The sequence below is a fragment of the Piliocolobus tephrosceles genome, chromosome 1 (genome assembly GCF_002776525.5).
Source record: "Piliocolobus tephrosceles isolate RC106 chromosome 1, ASM277652v3, whole genome shotgun sequence".
In the NCBI taxonomy this organism is placed as follows: domain Eukaryota; kingdom Metazoa; phylum Chordata; class Mammalia; order Primates; family Cercopithecidae; genus Piliocolobus; species Piliocolobus tephrosceles.
The window spans coordinates 157,930,260-157,954,147 of NC_045434.1; the positions used below are offsets into that span (position 1 = coordinate 157,930,260).

Genomic DNA, 23,888 nt, shown 5'->3' on the forward strand with positions numbered 1-23,888 from the left:
TTTTTTTTTTTTTTTTTTTTTTTTTTTTTTTTTTTGAGACGGAGTCTTGTTCTGTCACCCGGGCTGGAGTGCAGTGGCCGGATCTCAGCTCACTGCAAGCTCCGCCTCCCGGGTTTACGCCATTCTCCTGCCTCAGCCTCCCAGGTAGCTGGGACTACAGGCGCCCGCCACCTCGCCCGGCTAGTTTTTTTTTGTATTTTTTAGTAGAGACGGGGTTTCACCGTGTTAGCCAGGATGGTCTCGATCTCTTGACCTTGTGATCCACCCGTCTCGGCCTCCCAAAGTGCTGGGATTACAGGCTTGAGCCACCGCGCCCGGCCTCAATTCACTAATATTTTGATTAGAATTTATGCACCTATGCTAATAAAAGGTATTGATCTATAATTTCCTTTCTTGTAGTAATCTCAGATTTTAGAATCTGAGTTTGGAGGTTTGGAAATATAGTCATTTTCTCTACTCACTGAAAAGGTTTGAATACCTTTTTTAAAAATAAAAAGTTTTATTTTGAAACAACTTTAGAAATATAAGACAGTTTTAAAGATAATTGAATATTTTTTTCTTTTTTTAAGAGATGGGACTCACCACATTGCCCAGGCTGGTCTTGAAATCCTGGGCTCAAGCAATCCTTCTACTTTCGCCAAATAGCTGGGATTACAGGCCCAAGTCATCTCACCTGGCTTGAACAGCTTTTTAAAATAAATTTTATTGCAGCATAATTTACACTCAATAAAATACACGTTTTAAGTGTACAGATTGATGAGTTTTGATACGAAAGTGTACATCTGCATAACCATTACCTCATATAAGATGTAGAGTATTTTCATTATTCCAGAAAGTTTCCTACTGCCCCTTCCCAGTCAATCTCCCTTGACATTCTGGGCCATCACCAATCTGATTAGTCTGACAGATTAGTTTTTCCTGTCCTAGAACGTCATATAAATTGAATCATACAGTATGTACTCTTTTGTTACTGTGTTTTTTTTTTCACTCAATGCCTGCATACTTATTCCCGATTGTTGCATGTATCAATAATTAATTCATTTTTATTTGCTGATAGTATTCTATATATTAATACAGCACAATTTATTTATGCATTCAACTGTTGATGGACATTTTTGTTGTTTCTAGTTTGAGATATTATAAATAAAGCTGCTATGAGCATTTGTGTACAAGTCTTCTTGTGAACATATATTTTTCATTTCTTTTAAGTAAATACTTAGGAGTAGAATTACTGGATTATAGGAAAGGTAATGTTTGACATTATAAGAAACTTAAACTGTGTTTCAAACTGGTTGTGGGCATGTAAAGTGATAAAACAAGATATGCAACAATGTATGAAAGCTCCAATGACTACATATCTTTACCAGCAAATGGAATTATTCATCTTAATTTGAGTCAATGGTGTCTTCTTTCAATCTTCTCCATCTCAGTAAATGACAGCAGAACCCACCCAGTTCAACCCCAAATCTAGTAATTATCCGTGGTCCCACTTTTTCTCACACCCCACATTGAATCAGTAATTCTCCTTCAGCACAAGCCTTGAATCCACTCATTTTTTCTCCTCCATACCTATGCCCAAACTCCTGACCGAACTACCACTGTCTTGCCCCTGATCAACCAAAATAACCTAATAACTCTTCTCTTTGCTTCCACCTTAGATCCTTCACAAACCATTGCCCTTATAGCAGTTAAAAGTACTCCCTTTAAAAGTTAAATCTGGTTCTGTCTCTCCCTTTCTTAAAAGCTGCTCAAGAGTGTCCCAATTTCCTTACCTGGTATAATAAAATTAATCTAAGTTCCTTACACAGTTTATAAAGTCCTAAGTGATTTGGCCCAGCCTACTTCTCTTACCTCCATCTACCTCTCTTCTCTTTTCCCCCTTGCTGTGTTCTAGCAACAGCAGCCTTCTTACTGATTCTCTACCACACCATGCAAATACTCAAGTTAGGGTCTTCACATTACTCTCCCAATTTTTTACTCCTTTTTCCTTTCAATTTCACAAAACTTGATTTTTCAAGATAATACCATTTACAAGTTTACTTCATAATGGTTCTTGACTTATCTTTGACTGAAGTTATTATAATTACTTTCTATGTACTTAACTAATTTAATCTTCATAGCAATTCTATGAAATCAGTACTATTATTACCAGCATTTAATATATACAGAAACTGAGACACAGAGAAATTAACTTTTCTTAGTTACATAGTAAATGGAAGAATTGGGATTCTCTTGCTTGTTATTCTAGAAATGCCTTTCAGTTGTGTGTCTGTGTGTGTGTGTGTGAGATAATATCATATACAGTATTTTATAATGCACTCTTTTCATTTACTTTTTTATTGTGGCAAAACACATAACTTTATCATCTTAACCATTTCTAAGTGTATAGTAGTGTTAAGTGTAGTTACGTTGTTGTGCAAGAGATCTCTAGAACTTTTTCATCTTGCAACACTGAATTTCTGTGTCCAACTTTTCACTTACTTTTTTTTTTTGAGACAGAGTCTTGCTCTGTTGCCCAGGCTGGAGTGCAATGGCGAAATCTCACTGCAACCTGTGTCTCCTGGGTTCAAGTGATTCTCCTGACTCAGCCTCCCTAATAGCTGGAATTACTAGCATGCGCCACCATGCCCAGATAATTTTTGTATTTTCAGTAGAGACAGGGTTTCATCACGTTGGCCATGCTGGTTTTAAACTGCTGACCTCAGGTGATCCGCCTGCCTCGGCCTCCCAAAGTGCTGGGATTACAGGCATGAGCCACTGCACCTGGCCCGCTTACTTTTAATGTTAGCAAATATGTCTCCAGAATCATATCCAAAGGCTGCTTTTTGGACATTATTGCCTAAACCAGTATTTATTTAATCAGTCAGTTTTGTTGGACATTCCGTTTTCAATTTCTCATGATATATAATTGTATGATGAACATTTTTGGAATCTCTATATATTTGTTTAAATATATCTTTAAAGATAAGTTTCTAGAAGTGGAAATGCTGTGTTGAAGGCACACATTTGTCTTAGGATTTTTAATATGAAATGCAAATGTTACACTCTTCTGTCTGTGTCCCTCAAGTTTTGTCTTGTGCCTGCCCCTTTAAATGATTTAGCCACTCTCACACAGTTGTATATTTAGCATGTTCACCAGCTATGTTTCATTTTCGTCTCCTCTCTTGATTATTGTCGAGCAACCAATCCTCCCCTCCCTCTCCTCTTCTAGTTTTTATCTCAGCTTCTGATAATCTTATTTTGGTTGCCCCTGGCATTCAATGATTCATTTTAACTTTTTATTGAGGTTGTCAAAGTGCATTCCCCTGGGTCAGGCTGTTGGGAAGGTGTCCTGTTGTAGCTCCCTTCCTGTTGAATATACTGTTCCCTCCATCTAGGATCCCCTGGCCTCACAGTGCACAGGTGAATCCCTATTCTGCTTTGGAAGTCACTTTGGCATCACCTCCTCTGAAAGCTTGTCTTTATGTATTCCTCTCCCAATCCCTGGGAAGCCTGAGTAAGATGTTTCTTCCTCTGTGCTCCCCCAGCATCTTGATCTTACCTCTATCACAGCACTTACTATATTATATTTATGTACCACAACAATAAACAGTCATAACCCAATAAAATGTTGATTGAATTGAAAAGAGGCTGTTATTTATAAGAGGTGGTTCCAGAGATGGATGACTTAGTGAAAAACTGAAGGCCTCTGAAGGAAGCCTAGAAAAAATAAAAGCCACATGGGAAAAGATTTCTGCTAAATATGACTCATTTTAGATATGATTCAATCTGCCCTCAGCATTCTTTCCTTAGCCACGATCTTGATACCTTCCCTGTGGTCTTCCAACTACATTCTCTGGTGGCAAATACTGTCTACATTGACCTAATGGATCGACAGGCCTACTTCTTGCACTGACTCCCTTTCAGAAGAGGAACATCTTCTGATACCATGCAACAATTAATACAAAATAAAACAAATAATTTGCATTTATGGAATGGGGGAAAAAGAAGAGGCCTTCCAATGCTAGAATATAAATCTTGTGAGGTTAGGGATGACATATTAATCAGGTGTGTATCCTCACACTGGGGCACAGTCCCTGGCATATAGCATATGCTCAGTGAATTCATTCTAAGTACATGGATAAGTAGCTGGTCTCCCAAGGACTGAAAACCTGCTTATAAGTGGTATCCTATAGACCACTGCAAATACCCCAGATGACTAGCACAAATTCAAGTCACCCTGAATTCCTGAACATCAACTAGATTCCCCCAACTATATCGTACCCAGTTGAATAGACCTTGCCTGAGTTTTACTATGCCTTTTAGAAACAGGGGGTCCAACTGCCTGTATATATCTTTGGAATACATTTCTACAGCCATGCCAGTTCTTCCAGCCCATGAAGTAACGCAAAGTTCTAAGCATATGGCACTAGACACACAATATTAACAGCAGCATCTTTCTTTGAATAATTTCTGCAAGACCTCATTGTGAACGCATTATTTAAAAACTGAGAACTAGACACAGCTGAGCTCTATTTCAGAGCAAATATACCAGGGGCAAACATTGGGATTCAGAGACACACAATAAAGTGCAGCCTGATACACAGCATGAGTCTAGAGTATCATTGAAATCTAGGCTGCACTGCCTCAAGTAAGTACTACTAGTAAGTCTTCTCTAGGAAGTTCAGGCTGGCACAAGGTGAATACCACAAATCAGACCTGACTCTAGCACCATTTATCCTTGGTTTGGCTTAGAGGACCTGCTGAAGCTGAGACCACAGAAGGTCTTCTGCTGTGTTGTTACTGCCTTATTAGTAAACACTGGCACTGTATCTTTATGAACTGCAAATAACTATACCATAAAGAGTAATAACTTTTGATATCTAGGGACATTCATGTTTTAGGTGATAAACCCGCCTTTATGCATTGAATGACTATTTATCATAGGCCTATTTTGTGCCAGGATGGTCAAATACATTGACGCATTTAAGGGGCAGCAATGCTCTCTATTGAATACCAACTTAGTGTACCAGTAACTAGATTATGCTTACCTTTCTGCAATTTTTCAACATATTTTCATGAAGATAAGCCACTTAAGTTTCTGTTTGTTTGTTTGTTTGTTTTCTTTTTTTTTTTTTGAGAGGGAGTCTCGCTCTGTGACCCAGGCTGGAGTGCAGTGGCGTGATCTCAGCTCACTGTAACCTCTGCCTCCCGGGTTCATGCCAGTCTCCTGTCTCAGCCTCCCAAGTAGCTGGGACTACAGGCGCCCGCCACCACGCCTGGCTAATTTTTCGTATTTTTAGTGGAGACAGGGTTTCACCGTGTTAGCCAGGATAGTCTTGATCTCCTGACCTCGTGATCTGCCCACCTTGGCTTCCCAAAGTGCTGGGATTACAGGCGTGAGCAACCACTCTCAGCCATAAGTTATCTAATTTTACTCAATTTTTATGCAGAGCTAGTCAAGGAAATACGAGCTAAAGTGAACACTGTTACAATACTAGTTAATTGGCTGTTGTCTAAATCTGATCAACTATCAAGATAAAGCTGATGGAAATGCTCAAGAAATTAAATGCCACAGAACCATATGTGTGTTTCTAGGCCTATACCTTGTTCAGGTGTTCAAGGTGAACTGATGCCATATTTATAGGCTGTCTCCCAAAAGGTACAATGGCTTCAGCCCTAACTCTTACCATTTTTATCTAGACTTTATCTTCTCCTAAATGCTTCAATTTTTATGATCTATAATGGTCTGTGCTGATTTTGTTAACAATACATTCTTCTCTTTTTAAAAATAAAAAAAAGGCAAGATTGACCATACACGGTGGCTCATGTCTATAATCCCAGCACTTTGGGAGGCTGAGGCGGGTGGATCACCTGAGGTCAGGAGTTCAAGACTAGCCTGATCAACATGGTGAAACCCCATCTCTACTAAAAATACAAAAAATTAGCCAGGTGTGGTGGTGTGTGCCTATAATCCCAACTACTTGGGAAGCTGAGGCAGGAGAATCACTTGAACCCTGGAGGCTGAGGTTGCAATGAGCTGAGATTGAGCCATTGCACTCCAGCCTGGGCGACAAGAGCAAAACTCCGTCTCAAAAAAAAAGGTGAGATCATATATCATATAGTTACATTTAATTTTAATTCAACTAGAAAGAATTCAAAATTTTCCACATTCTTTCTGAAAACAATATTTTAAAAAGATATTATAAGATATTTCTAAGTTAAAAACAAAGATTTAATTATGATGAAAAACATAGTTTAAATAGTCCTTTTGGTAAACAAATCGACATAAAATTGTATAAAGAAAAACTTACCCGATACATTTATGTGGGTCTTTAGATAACTCCTGGCTGTCATCTTTCACTATAAAGAAAAAATACGAAAAGATTCTGGTTTACTTGGAGATGGAATATATGGCTTTATGTGCACTATTTCCAAAGTCTCAGTAAAATGGTAATAAAGGAATAAAAATAAGATATAAAATCTCAAGGAGAGCAAAAGAAAGATGACAAGAAAATTTTTCAAGATAGAAAGCAGATGTCAAGTGGTAACTGTCTTAGCAGGCCATAGAAATTTGAAAACAAAAAACTGCATGATGAGAAGAGACCAATAAAAAGTAAATGGATTCACACTTCAGAACCTGAGAAACAGTACAGGAACTGAAGGTGCCAGATACCTCTGGAAGGAGGGGTGAGAGGCAGAGCACAGACACCAAAGACTTATACCCTCATCCTGTGCGACCAGATGATGACCACTGCTCAGGCAGGAAGGAAGATATTTAACCTCTGGAAAAACTGGGCCAGAGAGACTCAGGACTGGAGGACAGTAGAAACAAAACAGGATAGGAGTATGATAAGAAACCGAAAATGGAATAAATCATATTGAACAGACAAGACTCCTAATTCTCTCCCCTCGTCCAGCTGTCAGCGTATTAGCAGTGCTCTCTCTCTCTCTCTCTCGCTTGTACTTGTGCTCTCTCTCTCTCTCCCCACAAGACTGGCAGATTCCTCTCAGGAGAAATAGTTAAGTCTAATGAAATGGCCAGGTTCTCACTGAATAATTCTACAATGAAATAAAACTGTCAACAAGCCCAGCCTGTATTCAGAACTTTCAGTCTTTTTAATAGTCCATTCATCACATGTCCATCATAAGAATGAATAGTTAAAGATCACTAGATATTTTGAGCAAGGTCAATACCATAAAAGGGAACAATCCTAACCACAAAAAAGAGAAAAATAGGAAACAGAAATATTTTTCTTAAAATCTTCCAGAATATACAACGAACAAAGAGATGGATAATAGGAGAAATTTGGTTTCAAAAAATTAGAGGATCAGATCAATAGACCCAACATTCAAATCAGAGCAGATCTAGAAGAGACAATAGGGAAAATGAAGAGAGAAGAAATTATAAAAGAAATCACATAAGAAAGTTTTCCAGAACTGAACGATTAGCGATTGAGATTTCAATAGCTTATCAAATGCCCTATGTAATGTGGAGGCAGGGAAGGGGAGGATACAAAAAGAAATATTATCCAAAATTTCAAATCACTGGGAATAAAAAGAAGGTTTAAAAAGTTTCCAGAAAAAAAGAATAAGTCACATGTGAAAAATTGGACATTGGAATGATATTAGACTTCTCAAGAGCAACACTAGAAACTAAAATGTAGTAAAGTATTTACAATTTGGAAAGAAAACTATTTCCAAACTAAAATTTAACCAAACTATGAGTATATGAGAGGAACGCAATTACATTTTTAGGCATGCGAAGTTGTAAAAGGTTAAGCTTCCAGGTACTAGGAAGCTCCTAGAAGATGTGCTCCAACAAAACAAAGGAGCAAAACCAACCACAAGGAAAATGGGGGGTTGAGCGGCCAGCAGGAGCTCCTACCCAGCAGGCACCAGAAAGGCCATCCCAGCACACCTGCAAGAGAACTGCCAATTCAGAAAAGAAGAGGAAGGATGGAGCGCCACAGGAAAGAGGGCTCCCAAAACAAAGCAGACTCGATGCTGATTGAATGCCTAGGAGCTGTTTTACAGCTTTCTCAGAAAGTTTAGAAGAAGAAAAGATAGTGTATACATAAAAAACAAAGGAATGTAAAATCAGACCTTGCGTACAAGAAAAGAAAGATAACCATTTATGGTTCCTCTGTGACAAGTATTTATAAAGTCATATTAATGTAACCGACTCATATTAGGAGGATGGGGGAGAGGAAATGTGGGTAAGAATGGTAGTATAAAAGCAAAATCTTTGTATTTTATAAGATGAAGTCTATAAATAATATCTAAAACTGAAAAGCCTACAAATATTAGTATAGAATCAACTTAGAAATGTGGTGGTAAATGCCAGACAAAACAGCTAAATGTGTTGAAAGCTATTGTTGCCTCTGGCAGGCAACACTCAATAATAGAGGACGTTATTTCACTAAAAACCGATTCCTATTATGTGTCCTTTAAAACTATAAACATATATTTTTTGGTAGAAAATAAATACTTAACATTTCTTGTTAAAACTAGCAACTTAGAAACTTTGCTGAAAAGTGACTGGACTATCTGGTATAGCGAAATACAAACAGGAAAACAGAGGTATGTAACCCAAGCAAGGAGATCCACACTCTGCCACGCTGTTAAACTCAGTTTTTCAGTATCTTACGACATTTGTAAGTAACAGAATATCTGTAACAAAACTGCAATCATCAACAACAAAACTGATTCTGAATGGTGGTGCTGAAGCTCATGTTCTGTAACAAGTGAGCAATGCTACTGAACTAAATTTTGTTTTCCCCTGACACCCAGAAAGTGTATTTCTCGGGGGAAGGGTATTCCTGCACCTAACCAAAGAAGTACACTCACTTTAAAAAGAAATGGCAGCCTGGAATCCTATGAGACACCTCCTGCTTCAATTGTAGAAACAATTTGCTTTAAAATTGCTCTATTATTAAAAGGATTTTTTAAAACCCAGTGAATGAATTGGGAGCTTGAATTGGAGAAGAATCAAATGTCTGTCACAACATTCTCCTAATCACAAGCAGAAGATGATGTATTTGTAGAATTATCAGGTTTTAAAAAAGTATATCACACAAATTAGTATTATAATCTCCCTAATATTTCTATATTCTCCTTTATTCTAGTATTATGACTCATGCCAATTATAGCTTATTTAGATAAGCATCTGAAATGTGTTAGATGATCCTCCTTTTTATGAAAAACTATAGGAGTATACTTGGCTAGGAAAAAATAATTACCTCAGGCTTAGCTACCATCACTCAGCTTTACTCTTTTTATACTATTGTATTTTTCTTCAACCAAAGGTTTTAAAAATTATATGAAACTTCTGTTTTAAACTATGGAAACAACTATGACAAACAGAAGGTAAATATTACTTGATAATACAACTATACAGAAATCAAAATTCACAAGGATGAACTGAAAAAAGGGGCAGATAATTGCTCACATGAAACCTCATATGAAAGTTCATAACAAATTAGAAAGTAAGTAGCAATACTCAGAATCTATGAGGCAAACAGTTGTTATACATTGTCTCCAGACCTTCCTCCTCTGAGTTTTCATAAACTAGTTGAACAATACTTTGGAAGGTATTTAAAAGGTCCCCTTATCCAATTCTTGGCACCAGAGCTTTTTATCAAAGAAGCCCTTTGATAACATCTCTGAAAAATGGTCGTTTAGCTCTATCAAATAAACACTAGTTACAAAAGAACACCTTTAGTAATAGAGAGTTTACTAACTGCCAGTCTGGCCTTGTCCATTCTTTTAAGCAACTTGAATTGTTTACAACAATTCTTCCTCATATTTGGCCAACTGGGGACCTGGATGGACTTTACCATTGAGAATGGCACAACTATAAAGTCATTTGCTTTTAGGAAAGATCAGCTGGGCATCCAACTGGCTATATAATTGTTTGTTCAAACTGGTACATTGTAAGTGAAAGGAGGTACTGGAAATAATTATACCAGGACTGTTCTCAGGCAGTCTGGGGTATGTGAGCACTCTAAGAAAGGAAAAGGGGCCAGGCCACAAGGAAAGGAGGCTGTCAGGAAATGGGAAGGTCATCGGACCTCCACACTGGGTTTGAGCTTAGAACTTGGTCTTCTTGCCAATACACCGAGGCAAAGACCTAGCTGTTCAGGGTAGGCAAACATAACAAATGTTGGGGAAAAGTTTGGGTAATGAGTGACATTTACATGTCTGCATATCACATACCAGGCTTAGACTTAGGACAATAAAATTAATTCCAGACAACTGATTATGTAGTAAAGTCCCTGATATATTTAAGGTATGTTCTGACACAAGGCAGGGCCAAGCCTGGGTATTCTGAACTTCAGTTCTGCTACATCCCAGCAGGCCTGGGAAAATATGACTGACTTGTGGCTCTAGTGTTTGTCCTATGTTAGTTTTCTCAAGCAACCCAAAAGAAGTCTCCTTTTTCCATAGGAAATCCCTTCAAATATTTGAAAACAGCTTTTACAACTGCCCTTTATCTTTTCTTCCATTGGCTAAACATATACAGTTTCTTCAGCTTTTAGAAATGTGAGGCTCCAAGTGTATTCCAGATGAAAGCCTACCAAGCCAGAGAAGGGTTAAATTATTATGTAACACATACTTAGAAGAAAGGAATTTTCTATTACTGCTTTGCATTAAGCTTGTGATCGAATAGCTCCCTCAAGGACTTTGTCATAGAATAAAGTTCTATGGTACTGGAAAAGATGCTTGATCAACACCGTTTGATTTGTATCAGACCCAAAAACCCTGAGGAGGAGGAGCAATTGAGCTCCGTCACAATTATACAGACCTAGCTAATGGATCGGGAGTCCTAGAAGGGAAATAGACAAAGAAACAATGGAAATCTGAGAGAAAAAGTACTGTAAGAAATCAAGGCCTGTTGATTGGGAAGGTAATGATATCAGCTACTATGCAAGGTTGCCGTGTGCTACCAGAAGAAGATGGGGCAGGATATAAAGGAAATAACTATGTCAGTAGGGGCCCAGCTCTCATTTGTGGGAAACCTTTCTGTGCACAAGAAGCCAGAAGCAGTGCTCTACTACCTGGAGAGAGAGACAGAGAGAGCACAGGGGCAATGGAGGCAATGGAGTTAAGAGTCACAACGAAGCTGCTGGCAGGACACTAAGGGTATCAGGAAAACACTGCCCAGTAGAGCAGAAAGACTGAAGAGCTTCAGGCTCTATTTCCACGTGGACTCTTAGAAGGAATTCCTGGGGAGGGAACTCTCTGGAGAAAAAAAGTTGACATCTTGCTAATCAAGAAGAAAAGTGGTGCAAATCAGTAGGATCTGGAGTACTGCAGGTGAAGTCTGGGAAATGCTCATTATAGATTGAAGAGTTAAAATTAGATGTCATATCTTTATGATGGGTAGACTAGTTTCATTTGGCACCATCCATACATATGACCATAGCATTCAAAGACACTCAGTTTAAGATCTTTGATGATCTTTAAAAAAGGATCACATTGGTTGGTTTGACAAAGAGTTACAGTACGAGAGATCTTAATACCATTTCATTACTGAAAATGGATACAGAAAATATTTCAAATATTCCCCTATACAACAACTATTTCCTAGATCACTATGCTATAAATGTTTGATGTATAATTGATAATTGCCAAATAACAAAAACTAGTTAGGTTTTTTTTTTTTTTTTGAGATGGAGTTTCACTCTTGTTGCCCAGGCTAGAGTGCAATGGCATGATCTGGGCTCACTGCAACCTCTGGCTCCCAGGTTCAAACGATTCTCCTGCCTCAGCCTCCTGAGTAGCTGGGATTACTGGCATGTGCCACTACGCCTGGCTAATTCTGTATTTTAGTAGAGACAGGGTTTCTCCATGTTGCTCAGGCTGGTCTCAAACTCCTGACCTCAGATGATCCACCCACCTTGACCTCCCAAAGTGTTGGGATTACAGGTGTGAGCCACTGCACCTGACAAAAGTAGGTACTTCTTACTTTGTAATGACCGGTTGAAAAGTTTTAGAATTGTTCTGTACAGAGATTCATCTTTAATCAGTATTCTGGCTGCTTCCAAATTCACTGGATTCTCTAGCACCGGATTAGAAAGCATAACCTATAGGAACAGACAACATATAATTTCAAAAGTAAACTTTTTTAGAGCAAAAAGACAAACCAATATATACAAATTTCAGTAAGCATTTATTAAATGCTTACTAGTATGGATCTGGAGATAAATTAAAAAATAACATGAGACATAGTCTGTACTCTCAAGAAACCTAACATTAGGCTCATGAATGTACTGTATAAAACCATGATAGATCAAAAAGAAGTTACAAGCTCTTTTCTGTAACTTATTCCTTCCTATCATAGACATTTAAATTGAATTTAAATTAATATTATAAAAATTTTAGTTGATGGTGGTTAGTGTATTTAAACTTCAAAATATTTTAAACAACATTTCAAGTACACTCCCCTTGAATAACAGTGTGATAATTGAAAATGTATCTCATTTGTTATTGAGAAAGAAGTAGTTAGTAATTATGGTCTCAACTTGTATTGCCCATCACTGTAGTACAGTCACAGGTGGCTATTTAAATTTAAAATAATTAAAATTAAATAAAATTAAAAATTCAGTTCCTTAGTCATTGTAGCAATATTTCAAGTGCTCAGTAGCCACATGTGACTAGTGGCTACTGTATTGAACAGTGCAGATATATTGGACATTTCCATCAATGCAGAAAGTTCTACTGTGCAGCAATGACCTTCAAAGGAATATTGAAGAGCTATTAAAATATTGATTATAATCATATGGAAGTTACTTGAGAGACAATGTTAAGTGAAAAAGAAACAGGCTATATGGTTTATATAGCCATATGCCACATAACAATGTTTCACTCAACAACAGACGGCATATATCATGGTGGTCCTGTAAGATAATAATACCAAATTTTTACTGTACCTTTTCTACATTTAGATACACAAATATTTACCATTGTGTTACAATGGCCTGTAGTGTTTAGTACAGTAACATGCTGTGTAGGTTTGTAGCCTAGGAGCAACAGGCTATAACATAGCCTAGGTAAGTATCAGGCGATACCATCTTGGTTCGTGTAAGTACACTCTATGATTTTCAAACAATGATGAAATGTTTAACAACTCATTTCTCAGAATGTATTCTTATTGTTAAGCGTGTGGCAATATCCACACCATAATTGCAACGATGTAAAAATTCAGGTTCATTCATTCATTCATTCATTTTATTTAATATCTACCAAATGTCAGCATTGTCCTTGGTACGCTCTGGGAAATCAAGGATGAATTAGACCTGTTTCCTGATTCGGGGAAGCTTGTAGTCCAATGGGGAAGACAGATATGTAAGCAGTGTGTGCATTATAGTATTAGCGTTCTAACAGAAATCTGCTCAGGGTACTGTTGGGTGTGTGGCAAAGGAAGCTCCCTCAAAACCAAAGCTATTAATTCTGCCTAGGAAAATAAATCAGAAAAGGTATCCTAGAGGAAGACTCATTTGATCTAACTCTCACAACAACATGAACAGCTGCTTGCTGGACAGACTGAGGAAGAGGGGAGGAGAAAATGAGTTGCCAGGCAGAGGGGAACTGGAGACTGGCCATTTCTAAGGTAACTTTAGAACTCTATGAATGTTTTTTGATCTGAATTGAACCAAGCAATGTGAATGCAGAAAAGCATGAAGATATAAGTATGAGCAGGATTGCCTGGTGTGTTAGAGAGAGTCTAGGTGTGAGGATTAGATATGCAACAGAACTAGAGCTTACACCTGTGGAGAAGGTGGGATCCACCGAAAGATTTCAAACAGAAACACAGGAGAAAAGAGCAGAAAGCTCTTTCCTAGTAACAGTAGAGTTAAGAGTTTTCTTTATAATTATCAGTGATTTTCCTTTCCTTCCCATTATCTTAAAAAGCTTTTGTAGGCCGGGCGCGGTGGCTCAAGCCTGTAATCCCAGCACTTTGGGAGGCCGAGACGGGCGGATCACGAGGTCAGGAGATCGAGACCATCCTGGCTAACACGGAGAAACCCCGTCTCTACTAAAAATACAAAAAACTAGCCGGGCGAGGTGGCAGGCGCCTGTAGTCCCAGCTACTCCGGAGGCTGAGGCAGGAGAATGGCGCAAACCCGGGAGGCGGAGCTTGCAGTGAGCTGAGATCCGGCCACTGCACTCCAGCCTGGGCGACAGAGCGAGACTCCGTCTCAAAAAAAAAAAAAGCTTTTGTAATGTGGGCATATTTGTTTTATTAATGTTTTTGAAAAATAAAAAGACAAAACTGTGTTATCTACTGGCTTTCCATGATATATTTGGCAACCCTTTGGTGTCACTTTGCATTACTGTTTAATAGAAAGAACAATCATATTATTAACTAACTAGAGGTTCAGCATCCTAAATCTGAAAATCTGAAATCCTAAATACTCCCAAATTCAAAACTTTTTGAGCACTGACATGATGTGCAAAGGAAATACTCACTGCAGCATTTCAGATTTCAAAATTTCAAATTTGGGATGCTCAAATGGTAAGAATATATAATGCAAATATTCAAGAATTGGGAAAATTCCCAATTCCTAAGCATTTCAGGTAAGAAACACTCAACCTGTATTAACTATTGAGTTATTTTCTTGGACCAGGGACAGTTCCGAATTCTTTACATGCATTAATTAATTTCCTCATCACAGGTTACATGAGGTAACAACAGCCCCGTTTTACTGATGAATAAATTGAGGCATTGAGAAGTGGGAAAATTTGTCCAATGGTACAAAGGTATCAAGTGACAGAACCAGGATGTGAAGCCAGGCAATCTTAACTCAGAGCCCCACACTTTCCTTTTATCAAATATTCTTCAATTCAAAATTTTCACCAGCTCATTCTGGTTTGCCCTTACTCATTACATTTTGGGATTATTTGGCTATTCTTAGGGCAGACTCTAGTTTAGGTGGATGAGGTCAGAGTATGTCTCAGTTTAAAGGCATTCAAAGGATTAACCCCAGATTTCTGCATATCACACTCACTTACTCCCTTAAAGCTTTTGCTCAAATGTCTCTTTCCTAGAACACAGCCTCACACAAGTAGATCCTCAATACATATTTGTAGAATGAATGAATGAACTGAACATTGAATCTCTCCTAAAGATTATATTTTACTTAGTATGCTAAGATGACTAGCCAGAAAAGTTTTATTTTATTTAGTTTCAAATATAAGAAATAGAAGAAATGCAATTTATAATTCCATATTAAAAATTTCAGTGATGCCAGAATATTTTATATTCCAAATATTCTAGATAATCAAAATGCAATTATTTATCTCCAGATATTATTAGTGATAAGTAGGTCCATGGATAGATTATTGCTACACTAGATCTAAGTGGTCAAAGCAAGTGCCACTGAAATAATTCATTTTAGCATCAGATGAGAAAGAAGAGTTTTTTAAGGATCAGAAACAACACAACACTGGGTGGATGTGGTGGCTCCTGCCTGTAATTCCAGCATTGTGGGAGGCAGAGGTGGGAGGATCACTTGAGCCCAGGAGTTCAAGGCCAGCCTGAGCAACATAGTGAGATCCTGTCTCTAGAGAAAATTTAAAAAATTAGCCATCCATGGTAGGACATGCCTGTGGTCCCAGCTACTTGAGAGGCTGAGGTGGGAGAATCGCTTGAGCCCAGGAGGTTGAGGCTGCAGTGAGCAGCACTCATGATTGTGCCACTGTACTCTAGCCTGGGTGACAGAGTAAGATCCTGTCTCAAAAAAAAAAAAAAAAAAAAAAAAGAAAGAAAGAAAAAAAGAAAAGAAATAGTACAACACTGAGGTATGCTTTTAAGGACCATGGGTCCAGTGGGTAAATGTGGCATTTGAGAAACAGGCATCTGAGGAAAGGAGAAAATCCTTAGTATAATTGTTCACTGGGTTTGATAGGAACACTAATGAGACAGAAAGTAGCTAACTAGCACTGTCAGAAACTAAAAACAAAAGTGAACGTTTTAAGTTGTAGTCACTGGATCCACCTCTCTCAGGAAGGCAAGGCCTGTAAGTGAAGAATGATCTAAAAGGCTTGTTCAACACCAGGAAGTGAAGTTAGGAGCCAAAAGAAAACCTAAGGTTTTATTTTTCAGAATTGAAACCATCTAAATAATTATTTTTTTCTTTTATAAGATATGTATTCTTTGGTCTTGAGGGACCTTAATTATCTGTTTCATTTTAAAATAATAGTCTTTATAATTTAAGTAAGTTCCACTTTGTAGTCTTCATATAGAAGTATGGATTTAAATAAGCGTCTCAAATTCTTTAAACACTTAAATATTCATTGTATATTTTAATCCTTATAGTTTGAACAATTAGGGTAATTAAAAGTATTAAAGTGAGGATTATATGAAATCCGTCCTTACCTGTAGGGCAAGTAAGATGCTGCTCAATGTATAGTTTGTATTCCACTTCTTAGGGTTGTCCAAAAAGTCTATACAGGGCTGACCAGTATGTGGGTCTACTGTATTAAAAGAATACATTAATATTGGCATATACAATAAATTATTATTTAAAACTTACAAACATCAAAATGATAAGCCAGAAAATTTATCTGCATTTATTCTTCCTTTTTCCTAGTTCTTCTCTTTTGTAATGAGAAGCACTATACCCATCCCTGGTTCCCACCTATTACCATGTTGTTTTAGCTGAATACATATGTGTCCCTACTGTTTTCCCTATCCTCTCCTCTAGCAAGATGTGGCCTTGTGGGACTAAGTTTTTGTTGTGGGATATAAGGATAAGTGTGCAATTTCTGAGTCATTTTTTAAAGGAAGTTGGTTTTCCTTCTTTTTATTTTCCCCTTCCCCCGACTGGAAATGGTGACAAACAGTAAATGCCTTAGTCCCAGAAATGAAATCCTCACATTGAGGATGGGCACAACTTCCCTCCAGCCTTGGCCTGTTACATTAAGTTAGAAAGATGTACAGGAGCTTGACCTATGCCCTAACACAGTTAATCAATTTAGTGTTTGAAAAAATAAAAGAATAGAGTTAAATAAGAAAAATAAAAACTCTAGAATGACTAGAAGAAACTTAAAATGACTTTGATTTTCTTTTGGGAAAGGATCATCTAAGATGAAAGACAATTGCAAAAACCTCAAAGGACAAGACTAATATATCTTAAATATAAATTTATTTTAAATCACAAAAATCTCTAAATCCCAGATGTGAAAAAACAGCATAAACAAAATTGAAAATTAATGACAAATTAGAGGAAAATTTGCAACATCTAGGACAATATGATAACATTGTCAATTGTACCGTATAAGTCACAAAATAAGAATCAACAAATGTGGGGAATGTTTACTTCTCAAGTATTCAAAGAAGTGCTTATTAAAATAATAGCAAGACTCTTATTAAATTGGCAAAAAAATGTTCTTCAAAGTTTCAATGGCCAGAATTGGAAGGTGCTAAAATAAGAACTTTATATATAGTTTTTGGTGGGAGTATAAATACCACCGAAAGGCAATTTGGCTTTTTATATAAAGACTTAAAACTGTACATAGCCATCTTTTTTTGCGGGGGTGGGGGGATGTTTGAAAGCTAGTAAGTAACCCCTGTCTCCCCACAAGTTCATATGTAATTATAAAATAGATCAAAGTATTGAAAGGTAGAAGCAAAAACATCAGCTACATCGTACATAAGACTGAAATGGAGAATGCACTTGATGAATGGCTTTAATCAGGCTCCGCGAAAGTCCCCCTGATTTGAACCTAACTCCCAAACCGAAGGCCTGCCTAAGTTTCCTACCTGGAGAAAAAGAGACTGTACCCAGGATGGTTAGAAAGAGAGAGTGTTGAGAAAATTCTGGGCCACGCATGCTCAATTCTTTCCTTCATCTCCCTAATCAGGTAAGTGACTTCTGGGAGGAGTGATGGAGGAAAAAAAGAGCAGTCACAAGTTTCCTATACCTTCCCTCTTAGAGACTAAAGTTCCCTCTACTTTATGGAAGTGGGAGGGATGAGGACTAGGGGATAAGAATATCCACCGCATTAAATTTAATCCAATAATTCTAACTATTTTAAACAAATAAAAGCACATGTACGTAATTAATTTTGTGTTGTAGATACCAAAAATAGGTTTTAATTATAATAAAATAATGTACTTGGGAAAAAATAACATAAAAAATCTAATGTAAAATGTGAATGTTCCCCTGCCTACTAATTCTACTATTTAAGACCAATATTACCAGTTGGTCTATACAAATATACACACAAACACATATATGTATACACACCCATATGTGTGTGTTTATTAAATGGAAGTATATTGTAAATTTTATTGTCCAAAGTCTTTCTTCACTTAACAATGTATTGTCAACATATTTCTGGACATAAATATTTATTCAAAAAATATCTGAATACCTACTATATGCCAGGCAGTGAAGATTCTAAGGATATAGCAATGACCTAGACCTAAAAGGTTCGTAGACTTTCCTCATTCTGTTTAGAAGCAATACATGTAACTGTAGGATATTTCACTTAAAATTCCTATGTTAATGGAGATTGAAGTTAGTTCCATTTCTCACATTGCTGTTGAGAATCAACATCTTTTTTTTTTTGAGACAGGGTCTTGCTCTCTTGCCCAGGCTGGAGTGCAATGGCACAATCATGGCTCACTGCAGCCTTGACCTCGTGGGCTCAAGCAATCCTCCTACCTCAACCCCCCAAGTAACTGGGACTACAGGCACATGTTACCATGCCAAGCTAATTTTTTTATGTTCTGTAGAGACAGGTCTCACTATGTTGCCCAGGCTGGTGTCAAATTCCTGGAACCAAGCAATACTCCCCACCGGCCACCCAAAGTACTGGGATAACAGGCATAAGCCACTGAGCCTGGTGGGAATAAACATCTTTAAATATAACATACTCTTGCACACTTGTGCCAATATTTCTACAGAATAGTTTATAAACATGGTATTATGGGAATTTAGGGATATATGCATTTTATACCTGATTTGAAACTGTCACACTACTTCCTCAAAAGGTCATGATTATATCAGAGGAACAATGTCTACCCATGCCTATTAAATATGTATGTTATCGTTTGACATTTTAGGAATATGTGGTAAATAACAATATTTTTTGTTTTAATTTGCTTTTATTTTCTTACTAGTGAGATTGATAATCTTTTTATGTTTATTTTTGTTGTTTATTCTATCCAGTGTTTGTTTATAGCCTTTATCCATTTTTTTATTGCTTTATGTTTATTGATTGACAAGTGTTCTTCATATGATATACATATTCTGTTATATGCATTGCAAATATTTTCCCTCAGTTTGCAAAAGTCAGTGTCTTTGACCTCTGAGTATAATGTCCTGGGCTGTAGAGAAGTTTTAACAGGTTTTGCAGTTTAATGTGTCATATTTTCCAAACAGTCACTGGGTTTTATCATGAAGAGAAAGGTCTTCCTCACCAAGCCCATAAAAATTATATTAGATTTCCTTCTTTTCCAGCATTTAAAATTTTTAGATTTTTGATCCTTCAGGAATTCATTTTGTGTATAACTTTAAGTAGCAATCTAACTTACCTTTTTTTAAAAAAAAAAAGTTAATCTGTCCAGTGCATCATTTTTTTATAATTATGAAAAACTAGATCCAACTAAAATATTGAACAGTACAGGAATGGTGAAGTGTATTGTTGAACCATTTAAGATGATCTTTTGAAGAATGTTTAATAGTGTAGAAAAAAGACATGTAGTTTTAAAATTAAAACCTAGGCCAGGTGAAGTGGCTCCTGGCTGTAATCCCAGCACTTTGGGAGGCCAAAGCAGGTGAATGGTCAGGAGTTCAAGACCAGCTTGGCCAACATGATAAAACCCTGTCTCTACTAAAAATACAAAAACTAGCCAGGTGTGGTGGTGCATGCCTGTAGTCCCAGCTACTGGGGAGGCTGAGGCAGGAGAATCAATTGAACCTGGGAGGTGGAGGTTGCAGTGAGCCAAGATCACACTACTGCATTCCAGCCTGGGCGACAGTGCAAGACTCTGTCTCAAAAAAACACCATAAAATAAATAAAATTAAAAACCTAGAGGCAAAAATTCATGTGTAATACCTCAACTGTATAGAAAAAAACTCATACATAGAAAAAAAGAAAATAAATTTGGCAAAATGTTGACAGTATTTTCTCTTTGCATTAGGATTTAAGGTGATTGTTAATTTTTTCCAGCCTTTTCATATTTTCCCCAAAGAGAGTTCTTACTTTAAGAATCATAATAAAGTTCTTAAAAAGAAACATGATTATTATAAGAAACAAGGATAATAGGGACAAAGCCTCTAATGATAAAAATGCCATTTAGTTCTTACCATTTGGGTGAAAAGGAATTGTTATAAATTTCACAACTGGAGGAGCATAGTTGTACTCCGACGTAAAATGTATTGTCAGTTGGAAGACTAAATCTATAATATAGAAATAAACATTTTTAATAAAGTGTCATGTTGTGTTGATTAACTGTAACCTGATTAACACTGGAGTTTCTCCATATGGTTTAGCCTTTGCACAGTTTTATTTTTAAGTAAATTGATTCATAAAATGCACAGACTCCTCTGGATAGTATAACAGACATTTCACAATCTATTATAATCATATGTTTTCAGTCTCTTTCCCACTAGTCCTTTCCATCTACTACCTTTGTCCCTCTAACATCCACCCCCTCTATTGTATCTCATATTGACTGAACTCACATTCCCAGAATCTGTTACACCCTTTCGTGTCTACAAGTCTTTGCTGTGCTGTTTACTCTGCCCGAATTTCCTTCTCCTTCTTCTGAACCTGGCAGACTCTTACACATTCTTCAGGACTCAACTCAAATGTGATCTCCTTGGGAAGACATTCCTGACTCCCTCAGGCATAATTGACTAATCCTCTTCCTCTTTGGCATTCTGTTCAAAATCCATAAAATGTATATTTTATTGTAATTATCAGCTGATGTGTTTCTCTCCCCTACCTCACTCAAGGAATCTATCTTATTAATCCACGATTGAAAGAAAACATGATCATTAAAGTTTATAGTGGCTTAGTGTTCTTGAGTTTTGATTTATGAAAATTTGGGGGAAGTCATAAAGGAAAAAATGAGAAGTAACTGCGGGGTTTTGAAGCCAATAGGAATTTTGATAGTACCTGAGCTAATGGAAGACAGAAGATATTCTCAATTGATACTCTTTATTGTGTCTGCTTCTTAAAAATGTAATAAAATTAAGATTTGGCATAAAGAAAAATACCCCAAATTTCCATCTGTGTTGACACATGGCAAAAAAAGTCACATGATGAAAAAATAATGGGAATATTTTTAGAATTTTAGACAACTGGTATAATACAAACTTATTATGCATACAAAGAAGAATTTCAGGAAATTTATATAATGCAACCTTATCCTACATAAAAAGAGGATGAGTAATAATGGTATAAAGACTTAAAAAAAAATAGATTGGTTTTGAAAATACAAACCCTGCCAGACTGAATTCTTTAGACCTTCAATTTCGACTTCCCATTCCATCATGTCTTCACTTACAGGCCTAGCAGTGATGCCCTTGAAGTTAAAAACAAAATTAAATCAGGTAAAACTTATTAAGTATTTATTGAAGTTTTGAAAATCATATACCAGGCCACAATGAATTCTAAAAACTCTAACTTTCTTGATAACTTTATTTATTTGCTGCTGTGGGGAAGTGTTATATGTCTTATTACACAGTAAGTTAATATAGATCCAAGAAAACATATATAATAGTAAATAAAAATAAATCATAAGTGTGGAAATCACAAGTGGGACTAGAAAGTCAAGATTAGGATGTGTGGCTTATATACTGTTTGTGTAAATCAACAACCAATTTAAGATTCAAATTTTAAAAGAAAGAAATAGTTGGAAAGTGCATGTTTCTTCAAAACATTTTATAGCTATATGAATGTTATATGAAAGGCATGAAGTGGGAACATTTTCATTAAGAAAAAATCCAAAATTACACTTGTATATAAAAGCGAAGTTTTCCTATACTTGAGGAATTGTGCCAGTGGAGGAACAAGAATGTATTTCATAGAAAACCTTATGAACTATGTTAACTAACACATTTACATACACACAAAAACACTTCTGAGCACCCACATAGTTATTAAGTATGTTAATGCTGGTCTGGGTGAGCACTGTCTCTCTATTATCTACATTTACATATTCCTTCATTGGATTCTCTTTCAACAGAGAACTACAAAGCTCAGGATGAGCAGAAACAATAGCAAATGTTAGGTCCATGCCCCTGGAATGTTTGCTGTTGGACTCCATAACTGTTCCTAACATCTCCAGTGAAGGCAGTACTTTTATGGCACAGGTAAACACTGAACAATGCCACTGAACTACACCTGAAGCAACTGTGGGAAGCACTCTATACCTTCCATGGACAACTTTCTTTCTATTATTTCCCTTAAGCACTCCCTCTTCGCCCCCTCTTCCATTTTTCATTTTCCATAAATCAGCCTGCGGCACCCATGGACATTGATAACCTCATTGGTGGCATTTAAGGCCAAGGATATTGCTTCTTTTGTGTTAAAACTATAAAGGGAAGGCATTTATGTGTCATGCTGGTAAAAGTGCACTAGACAGTAAGTAGTGGAACACAAGAATTAAGAACTAGGGCTTTGAAGTCCAAAAACCCTATAATGGAAACATGGGGTCAAATCTTTACAGAATGTTTCTGAGGCTTAGGTTTTTGGTAGGTAAAATGAAGTACTACTTATTGTATAGTATTAGAATTAATGAGCATAAGCCTGCACCTACTAGTCACTAACTACATGACAGACCCTGATATTCAGTGCCTAGATCCACCTAAATTACTTCGCATAATATGTTCAATAAAGTTAAGCATTATTATTTTGAAGTAATAATAACTGTTATTAATATGAAATACATTACTTTAGTGAAATTGATTCATTAAATAACAATACTGTAGTTGCAAATCGGGTTTAACTAAATTATTACTTATAGAATAAACATTGGTTAAACTGCCTCTTAAAAATTGTTGCACAATGAAACACATCCCTCTACGTGCCCAGTACTTACCTTATAATTGTTCTCCTTGAGATCATAGAAGTCTCTTTGCAGCAAGAGGTAAGCTCTGCTGTGCATGATAGGCAGCGGAGGGTCTGGCACTTGTCCCCACATGCCTCAGGTTTACTCTGAGGCGGATGTTTGAAGTTATGGATCACTTTCCCACACTTAGTAAATTGACATAAGTTACTTGCTTTTTAGAACCTCGGAACGCTCCCAAGATAAGTGGCTTCTAAATTTGGGATATAACAATGACTTTTTCTCCTGACTCCTCTAAACGAGCAGTTCCCGAAGGAAAACTTGGGCACTTCCTCATCTGCGGCGTTTCACTGCAGTGCCAGCTCAAAGCCCAGTCTCAAGACAAACTTAGATGAGCAACGGAGACAAGCCTTAGTCGTCGGCGCGTGAGTGGGAGTGAGCGGTGTACGCCTACCAAGATCCTAGCAGGTTGTCTCCGCTTCACAGGTGCAACCCCGCAGCCACTCACAGGAGGAAGCAAATTGGTTGCCAAGCAACAGGCCCCCGTGGGGCAGCCGAGAGACGGAGGCAGGGGGTTGGCTGCTGTCACCCAATCAGCGACAGGGGGCAGGCCTCTTGATCTCTCCACAGCCAATCCTACAACAGTTTCCCCTTTGAAAGGCCAATGAGATTCGTGGTCAAGGCGACACCACGCCTTCTCAGCCCACCAACATGGACTCTACACAACTAATGTAGAGGAAGGAGTGAGTTCCCAGGACCCAGCGTGTAAGTCACAGAAGCCATCACACAATGTTCCTCTTCGAAATTATCCTTCCTTTTTCTTTGAATATCAAAAGATATAATAAGTGACTGGTAGGTACAGGTCTGCGCTTATTCA

At 37.2% G+C, this 23,888-nt stretch overlaps 1 protein-coding gene across 5 annotated transcripts in view; it reads right to left on the reverse strand.

The window, feature by feature from the left end:
• UBE2U (ubiquitin conjugating enzyme E2 U) overlaps positions 1–23,538 on the reverse strand; it is a 62,880-nt gene extending 39,342 nt beyond the window's left edge. For 2 of the 5 annotated variants that reach the window (XR_004228852.1, XM_031935216.1), the window contains exons 1-6: positions 23,045–23,538; positions 21,445–21,526; positions 20,304–20,396; positions 16,364–16,461; positions 11,951–12,068; positions 6,294–6,342 (exon numbers count right to left, since the gene is read on the reverse strand). Coding sequence is in view for 4 of the 5 variants with exons in the window: in XM_031935216.1 (XP_031791076.1) it covers positions 6,294–6,342; positions 11,951–12,068; positions 16,364–16,461; positions 20,304–20,396; positions 21,445–21,526; positions 23,045–23,146 (542 nt within the window). In the remaining variant the exon portion in view is untranslated. The remainder of the gene's footprint in view (positions 1–6,293; positions 6,343–11,950; positions 12,069–16,363; positions 16,462–20,303; positions 20,397–21,444; positions 21,527–23,044) is intronic. The other 3 variants (XM_031935217.1, XM_023207763.1, XM_031935218.1) reach the window with 3 other exon arrangements.
• Positions 23,539–23,888: the final 350 nt, after the last annotated feature.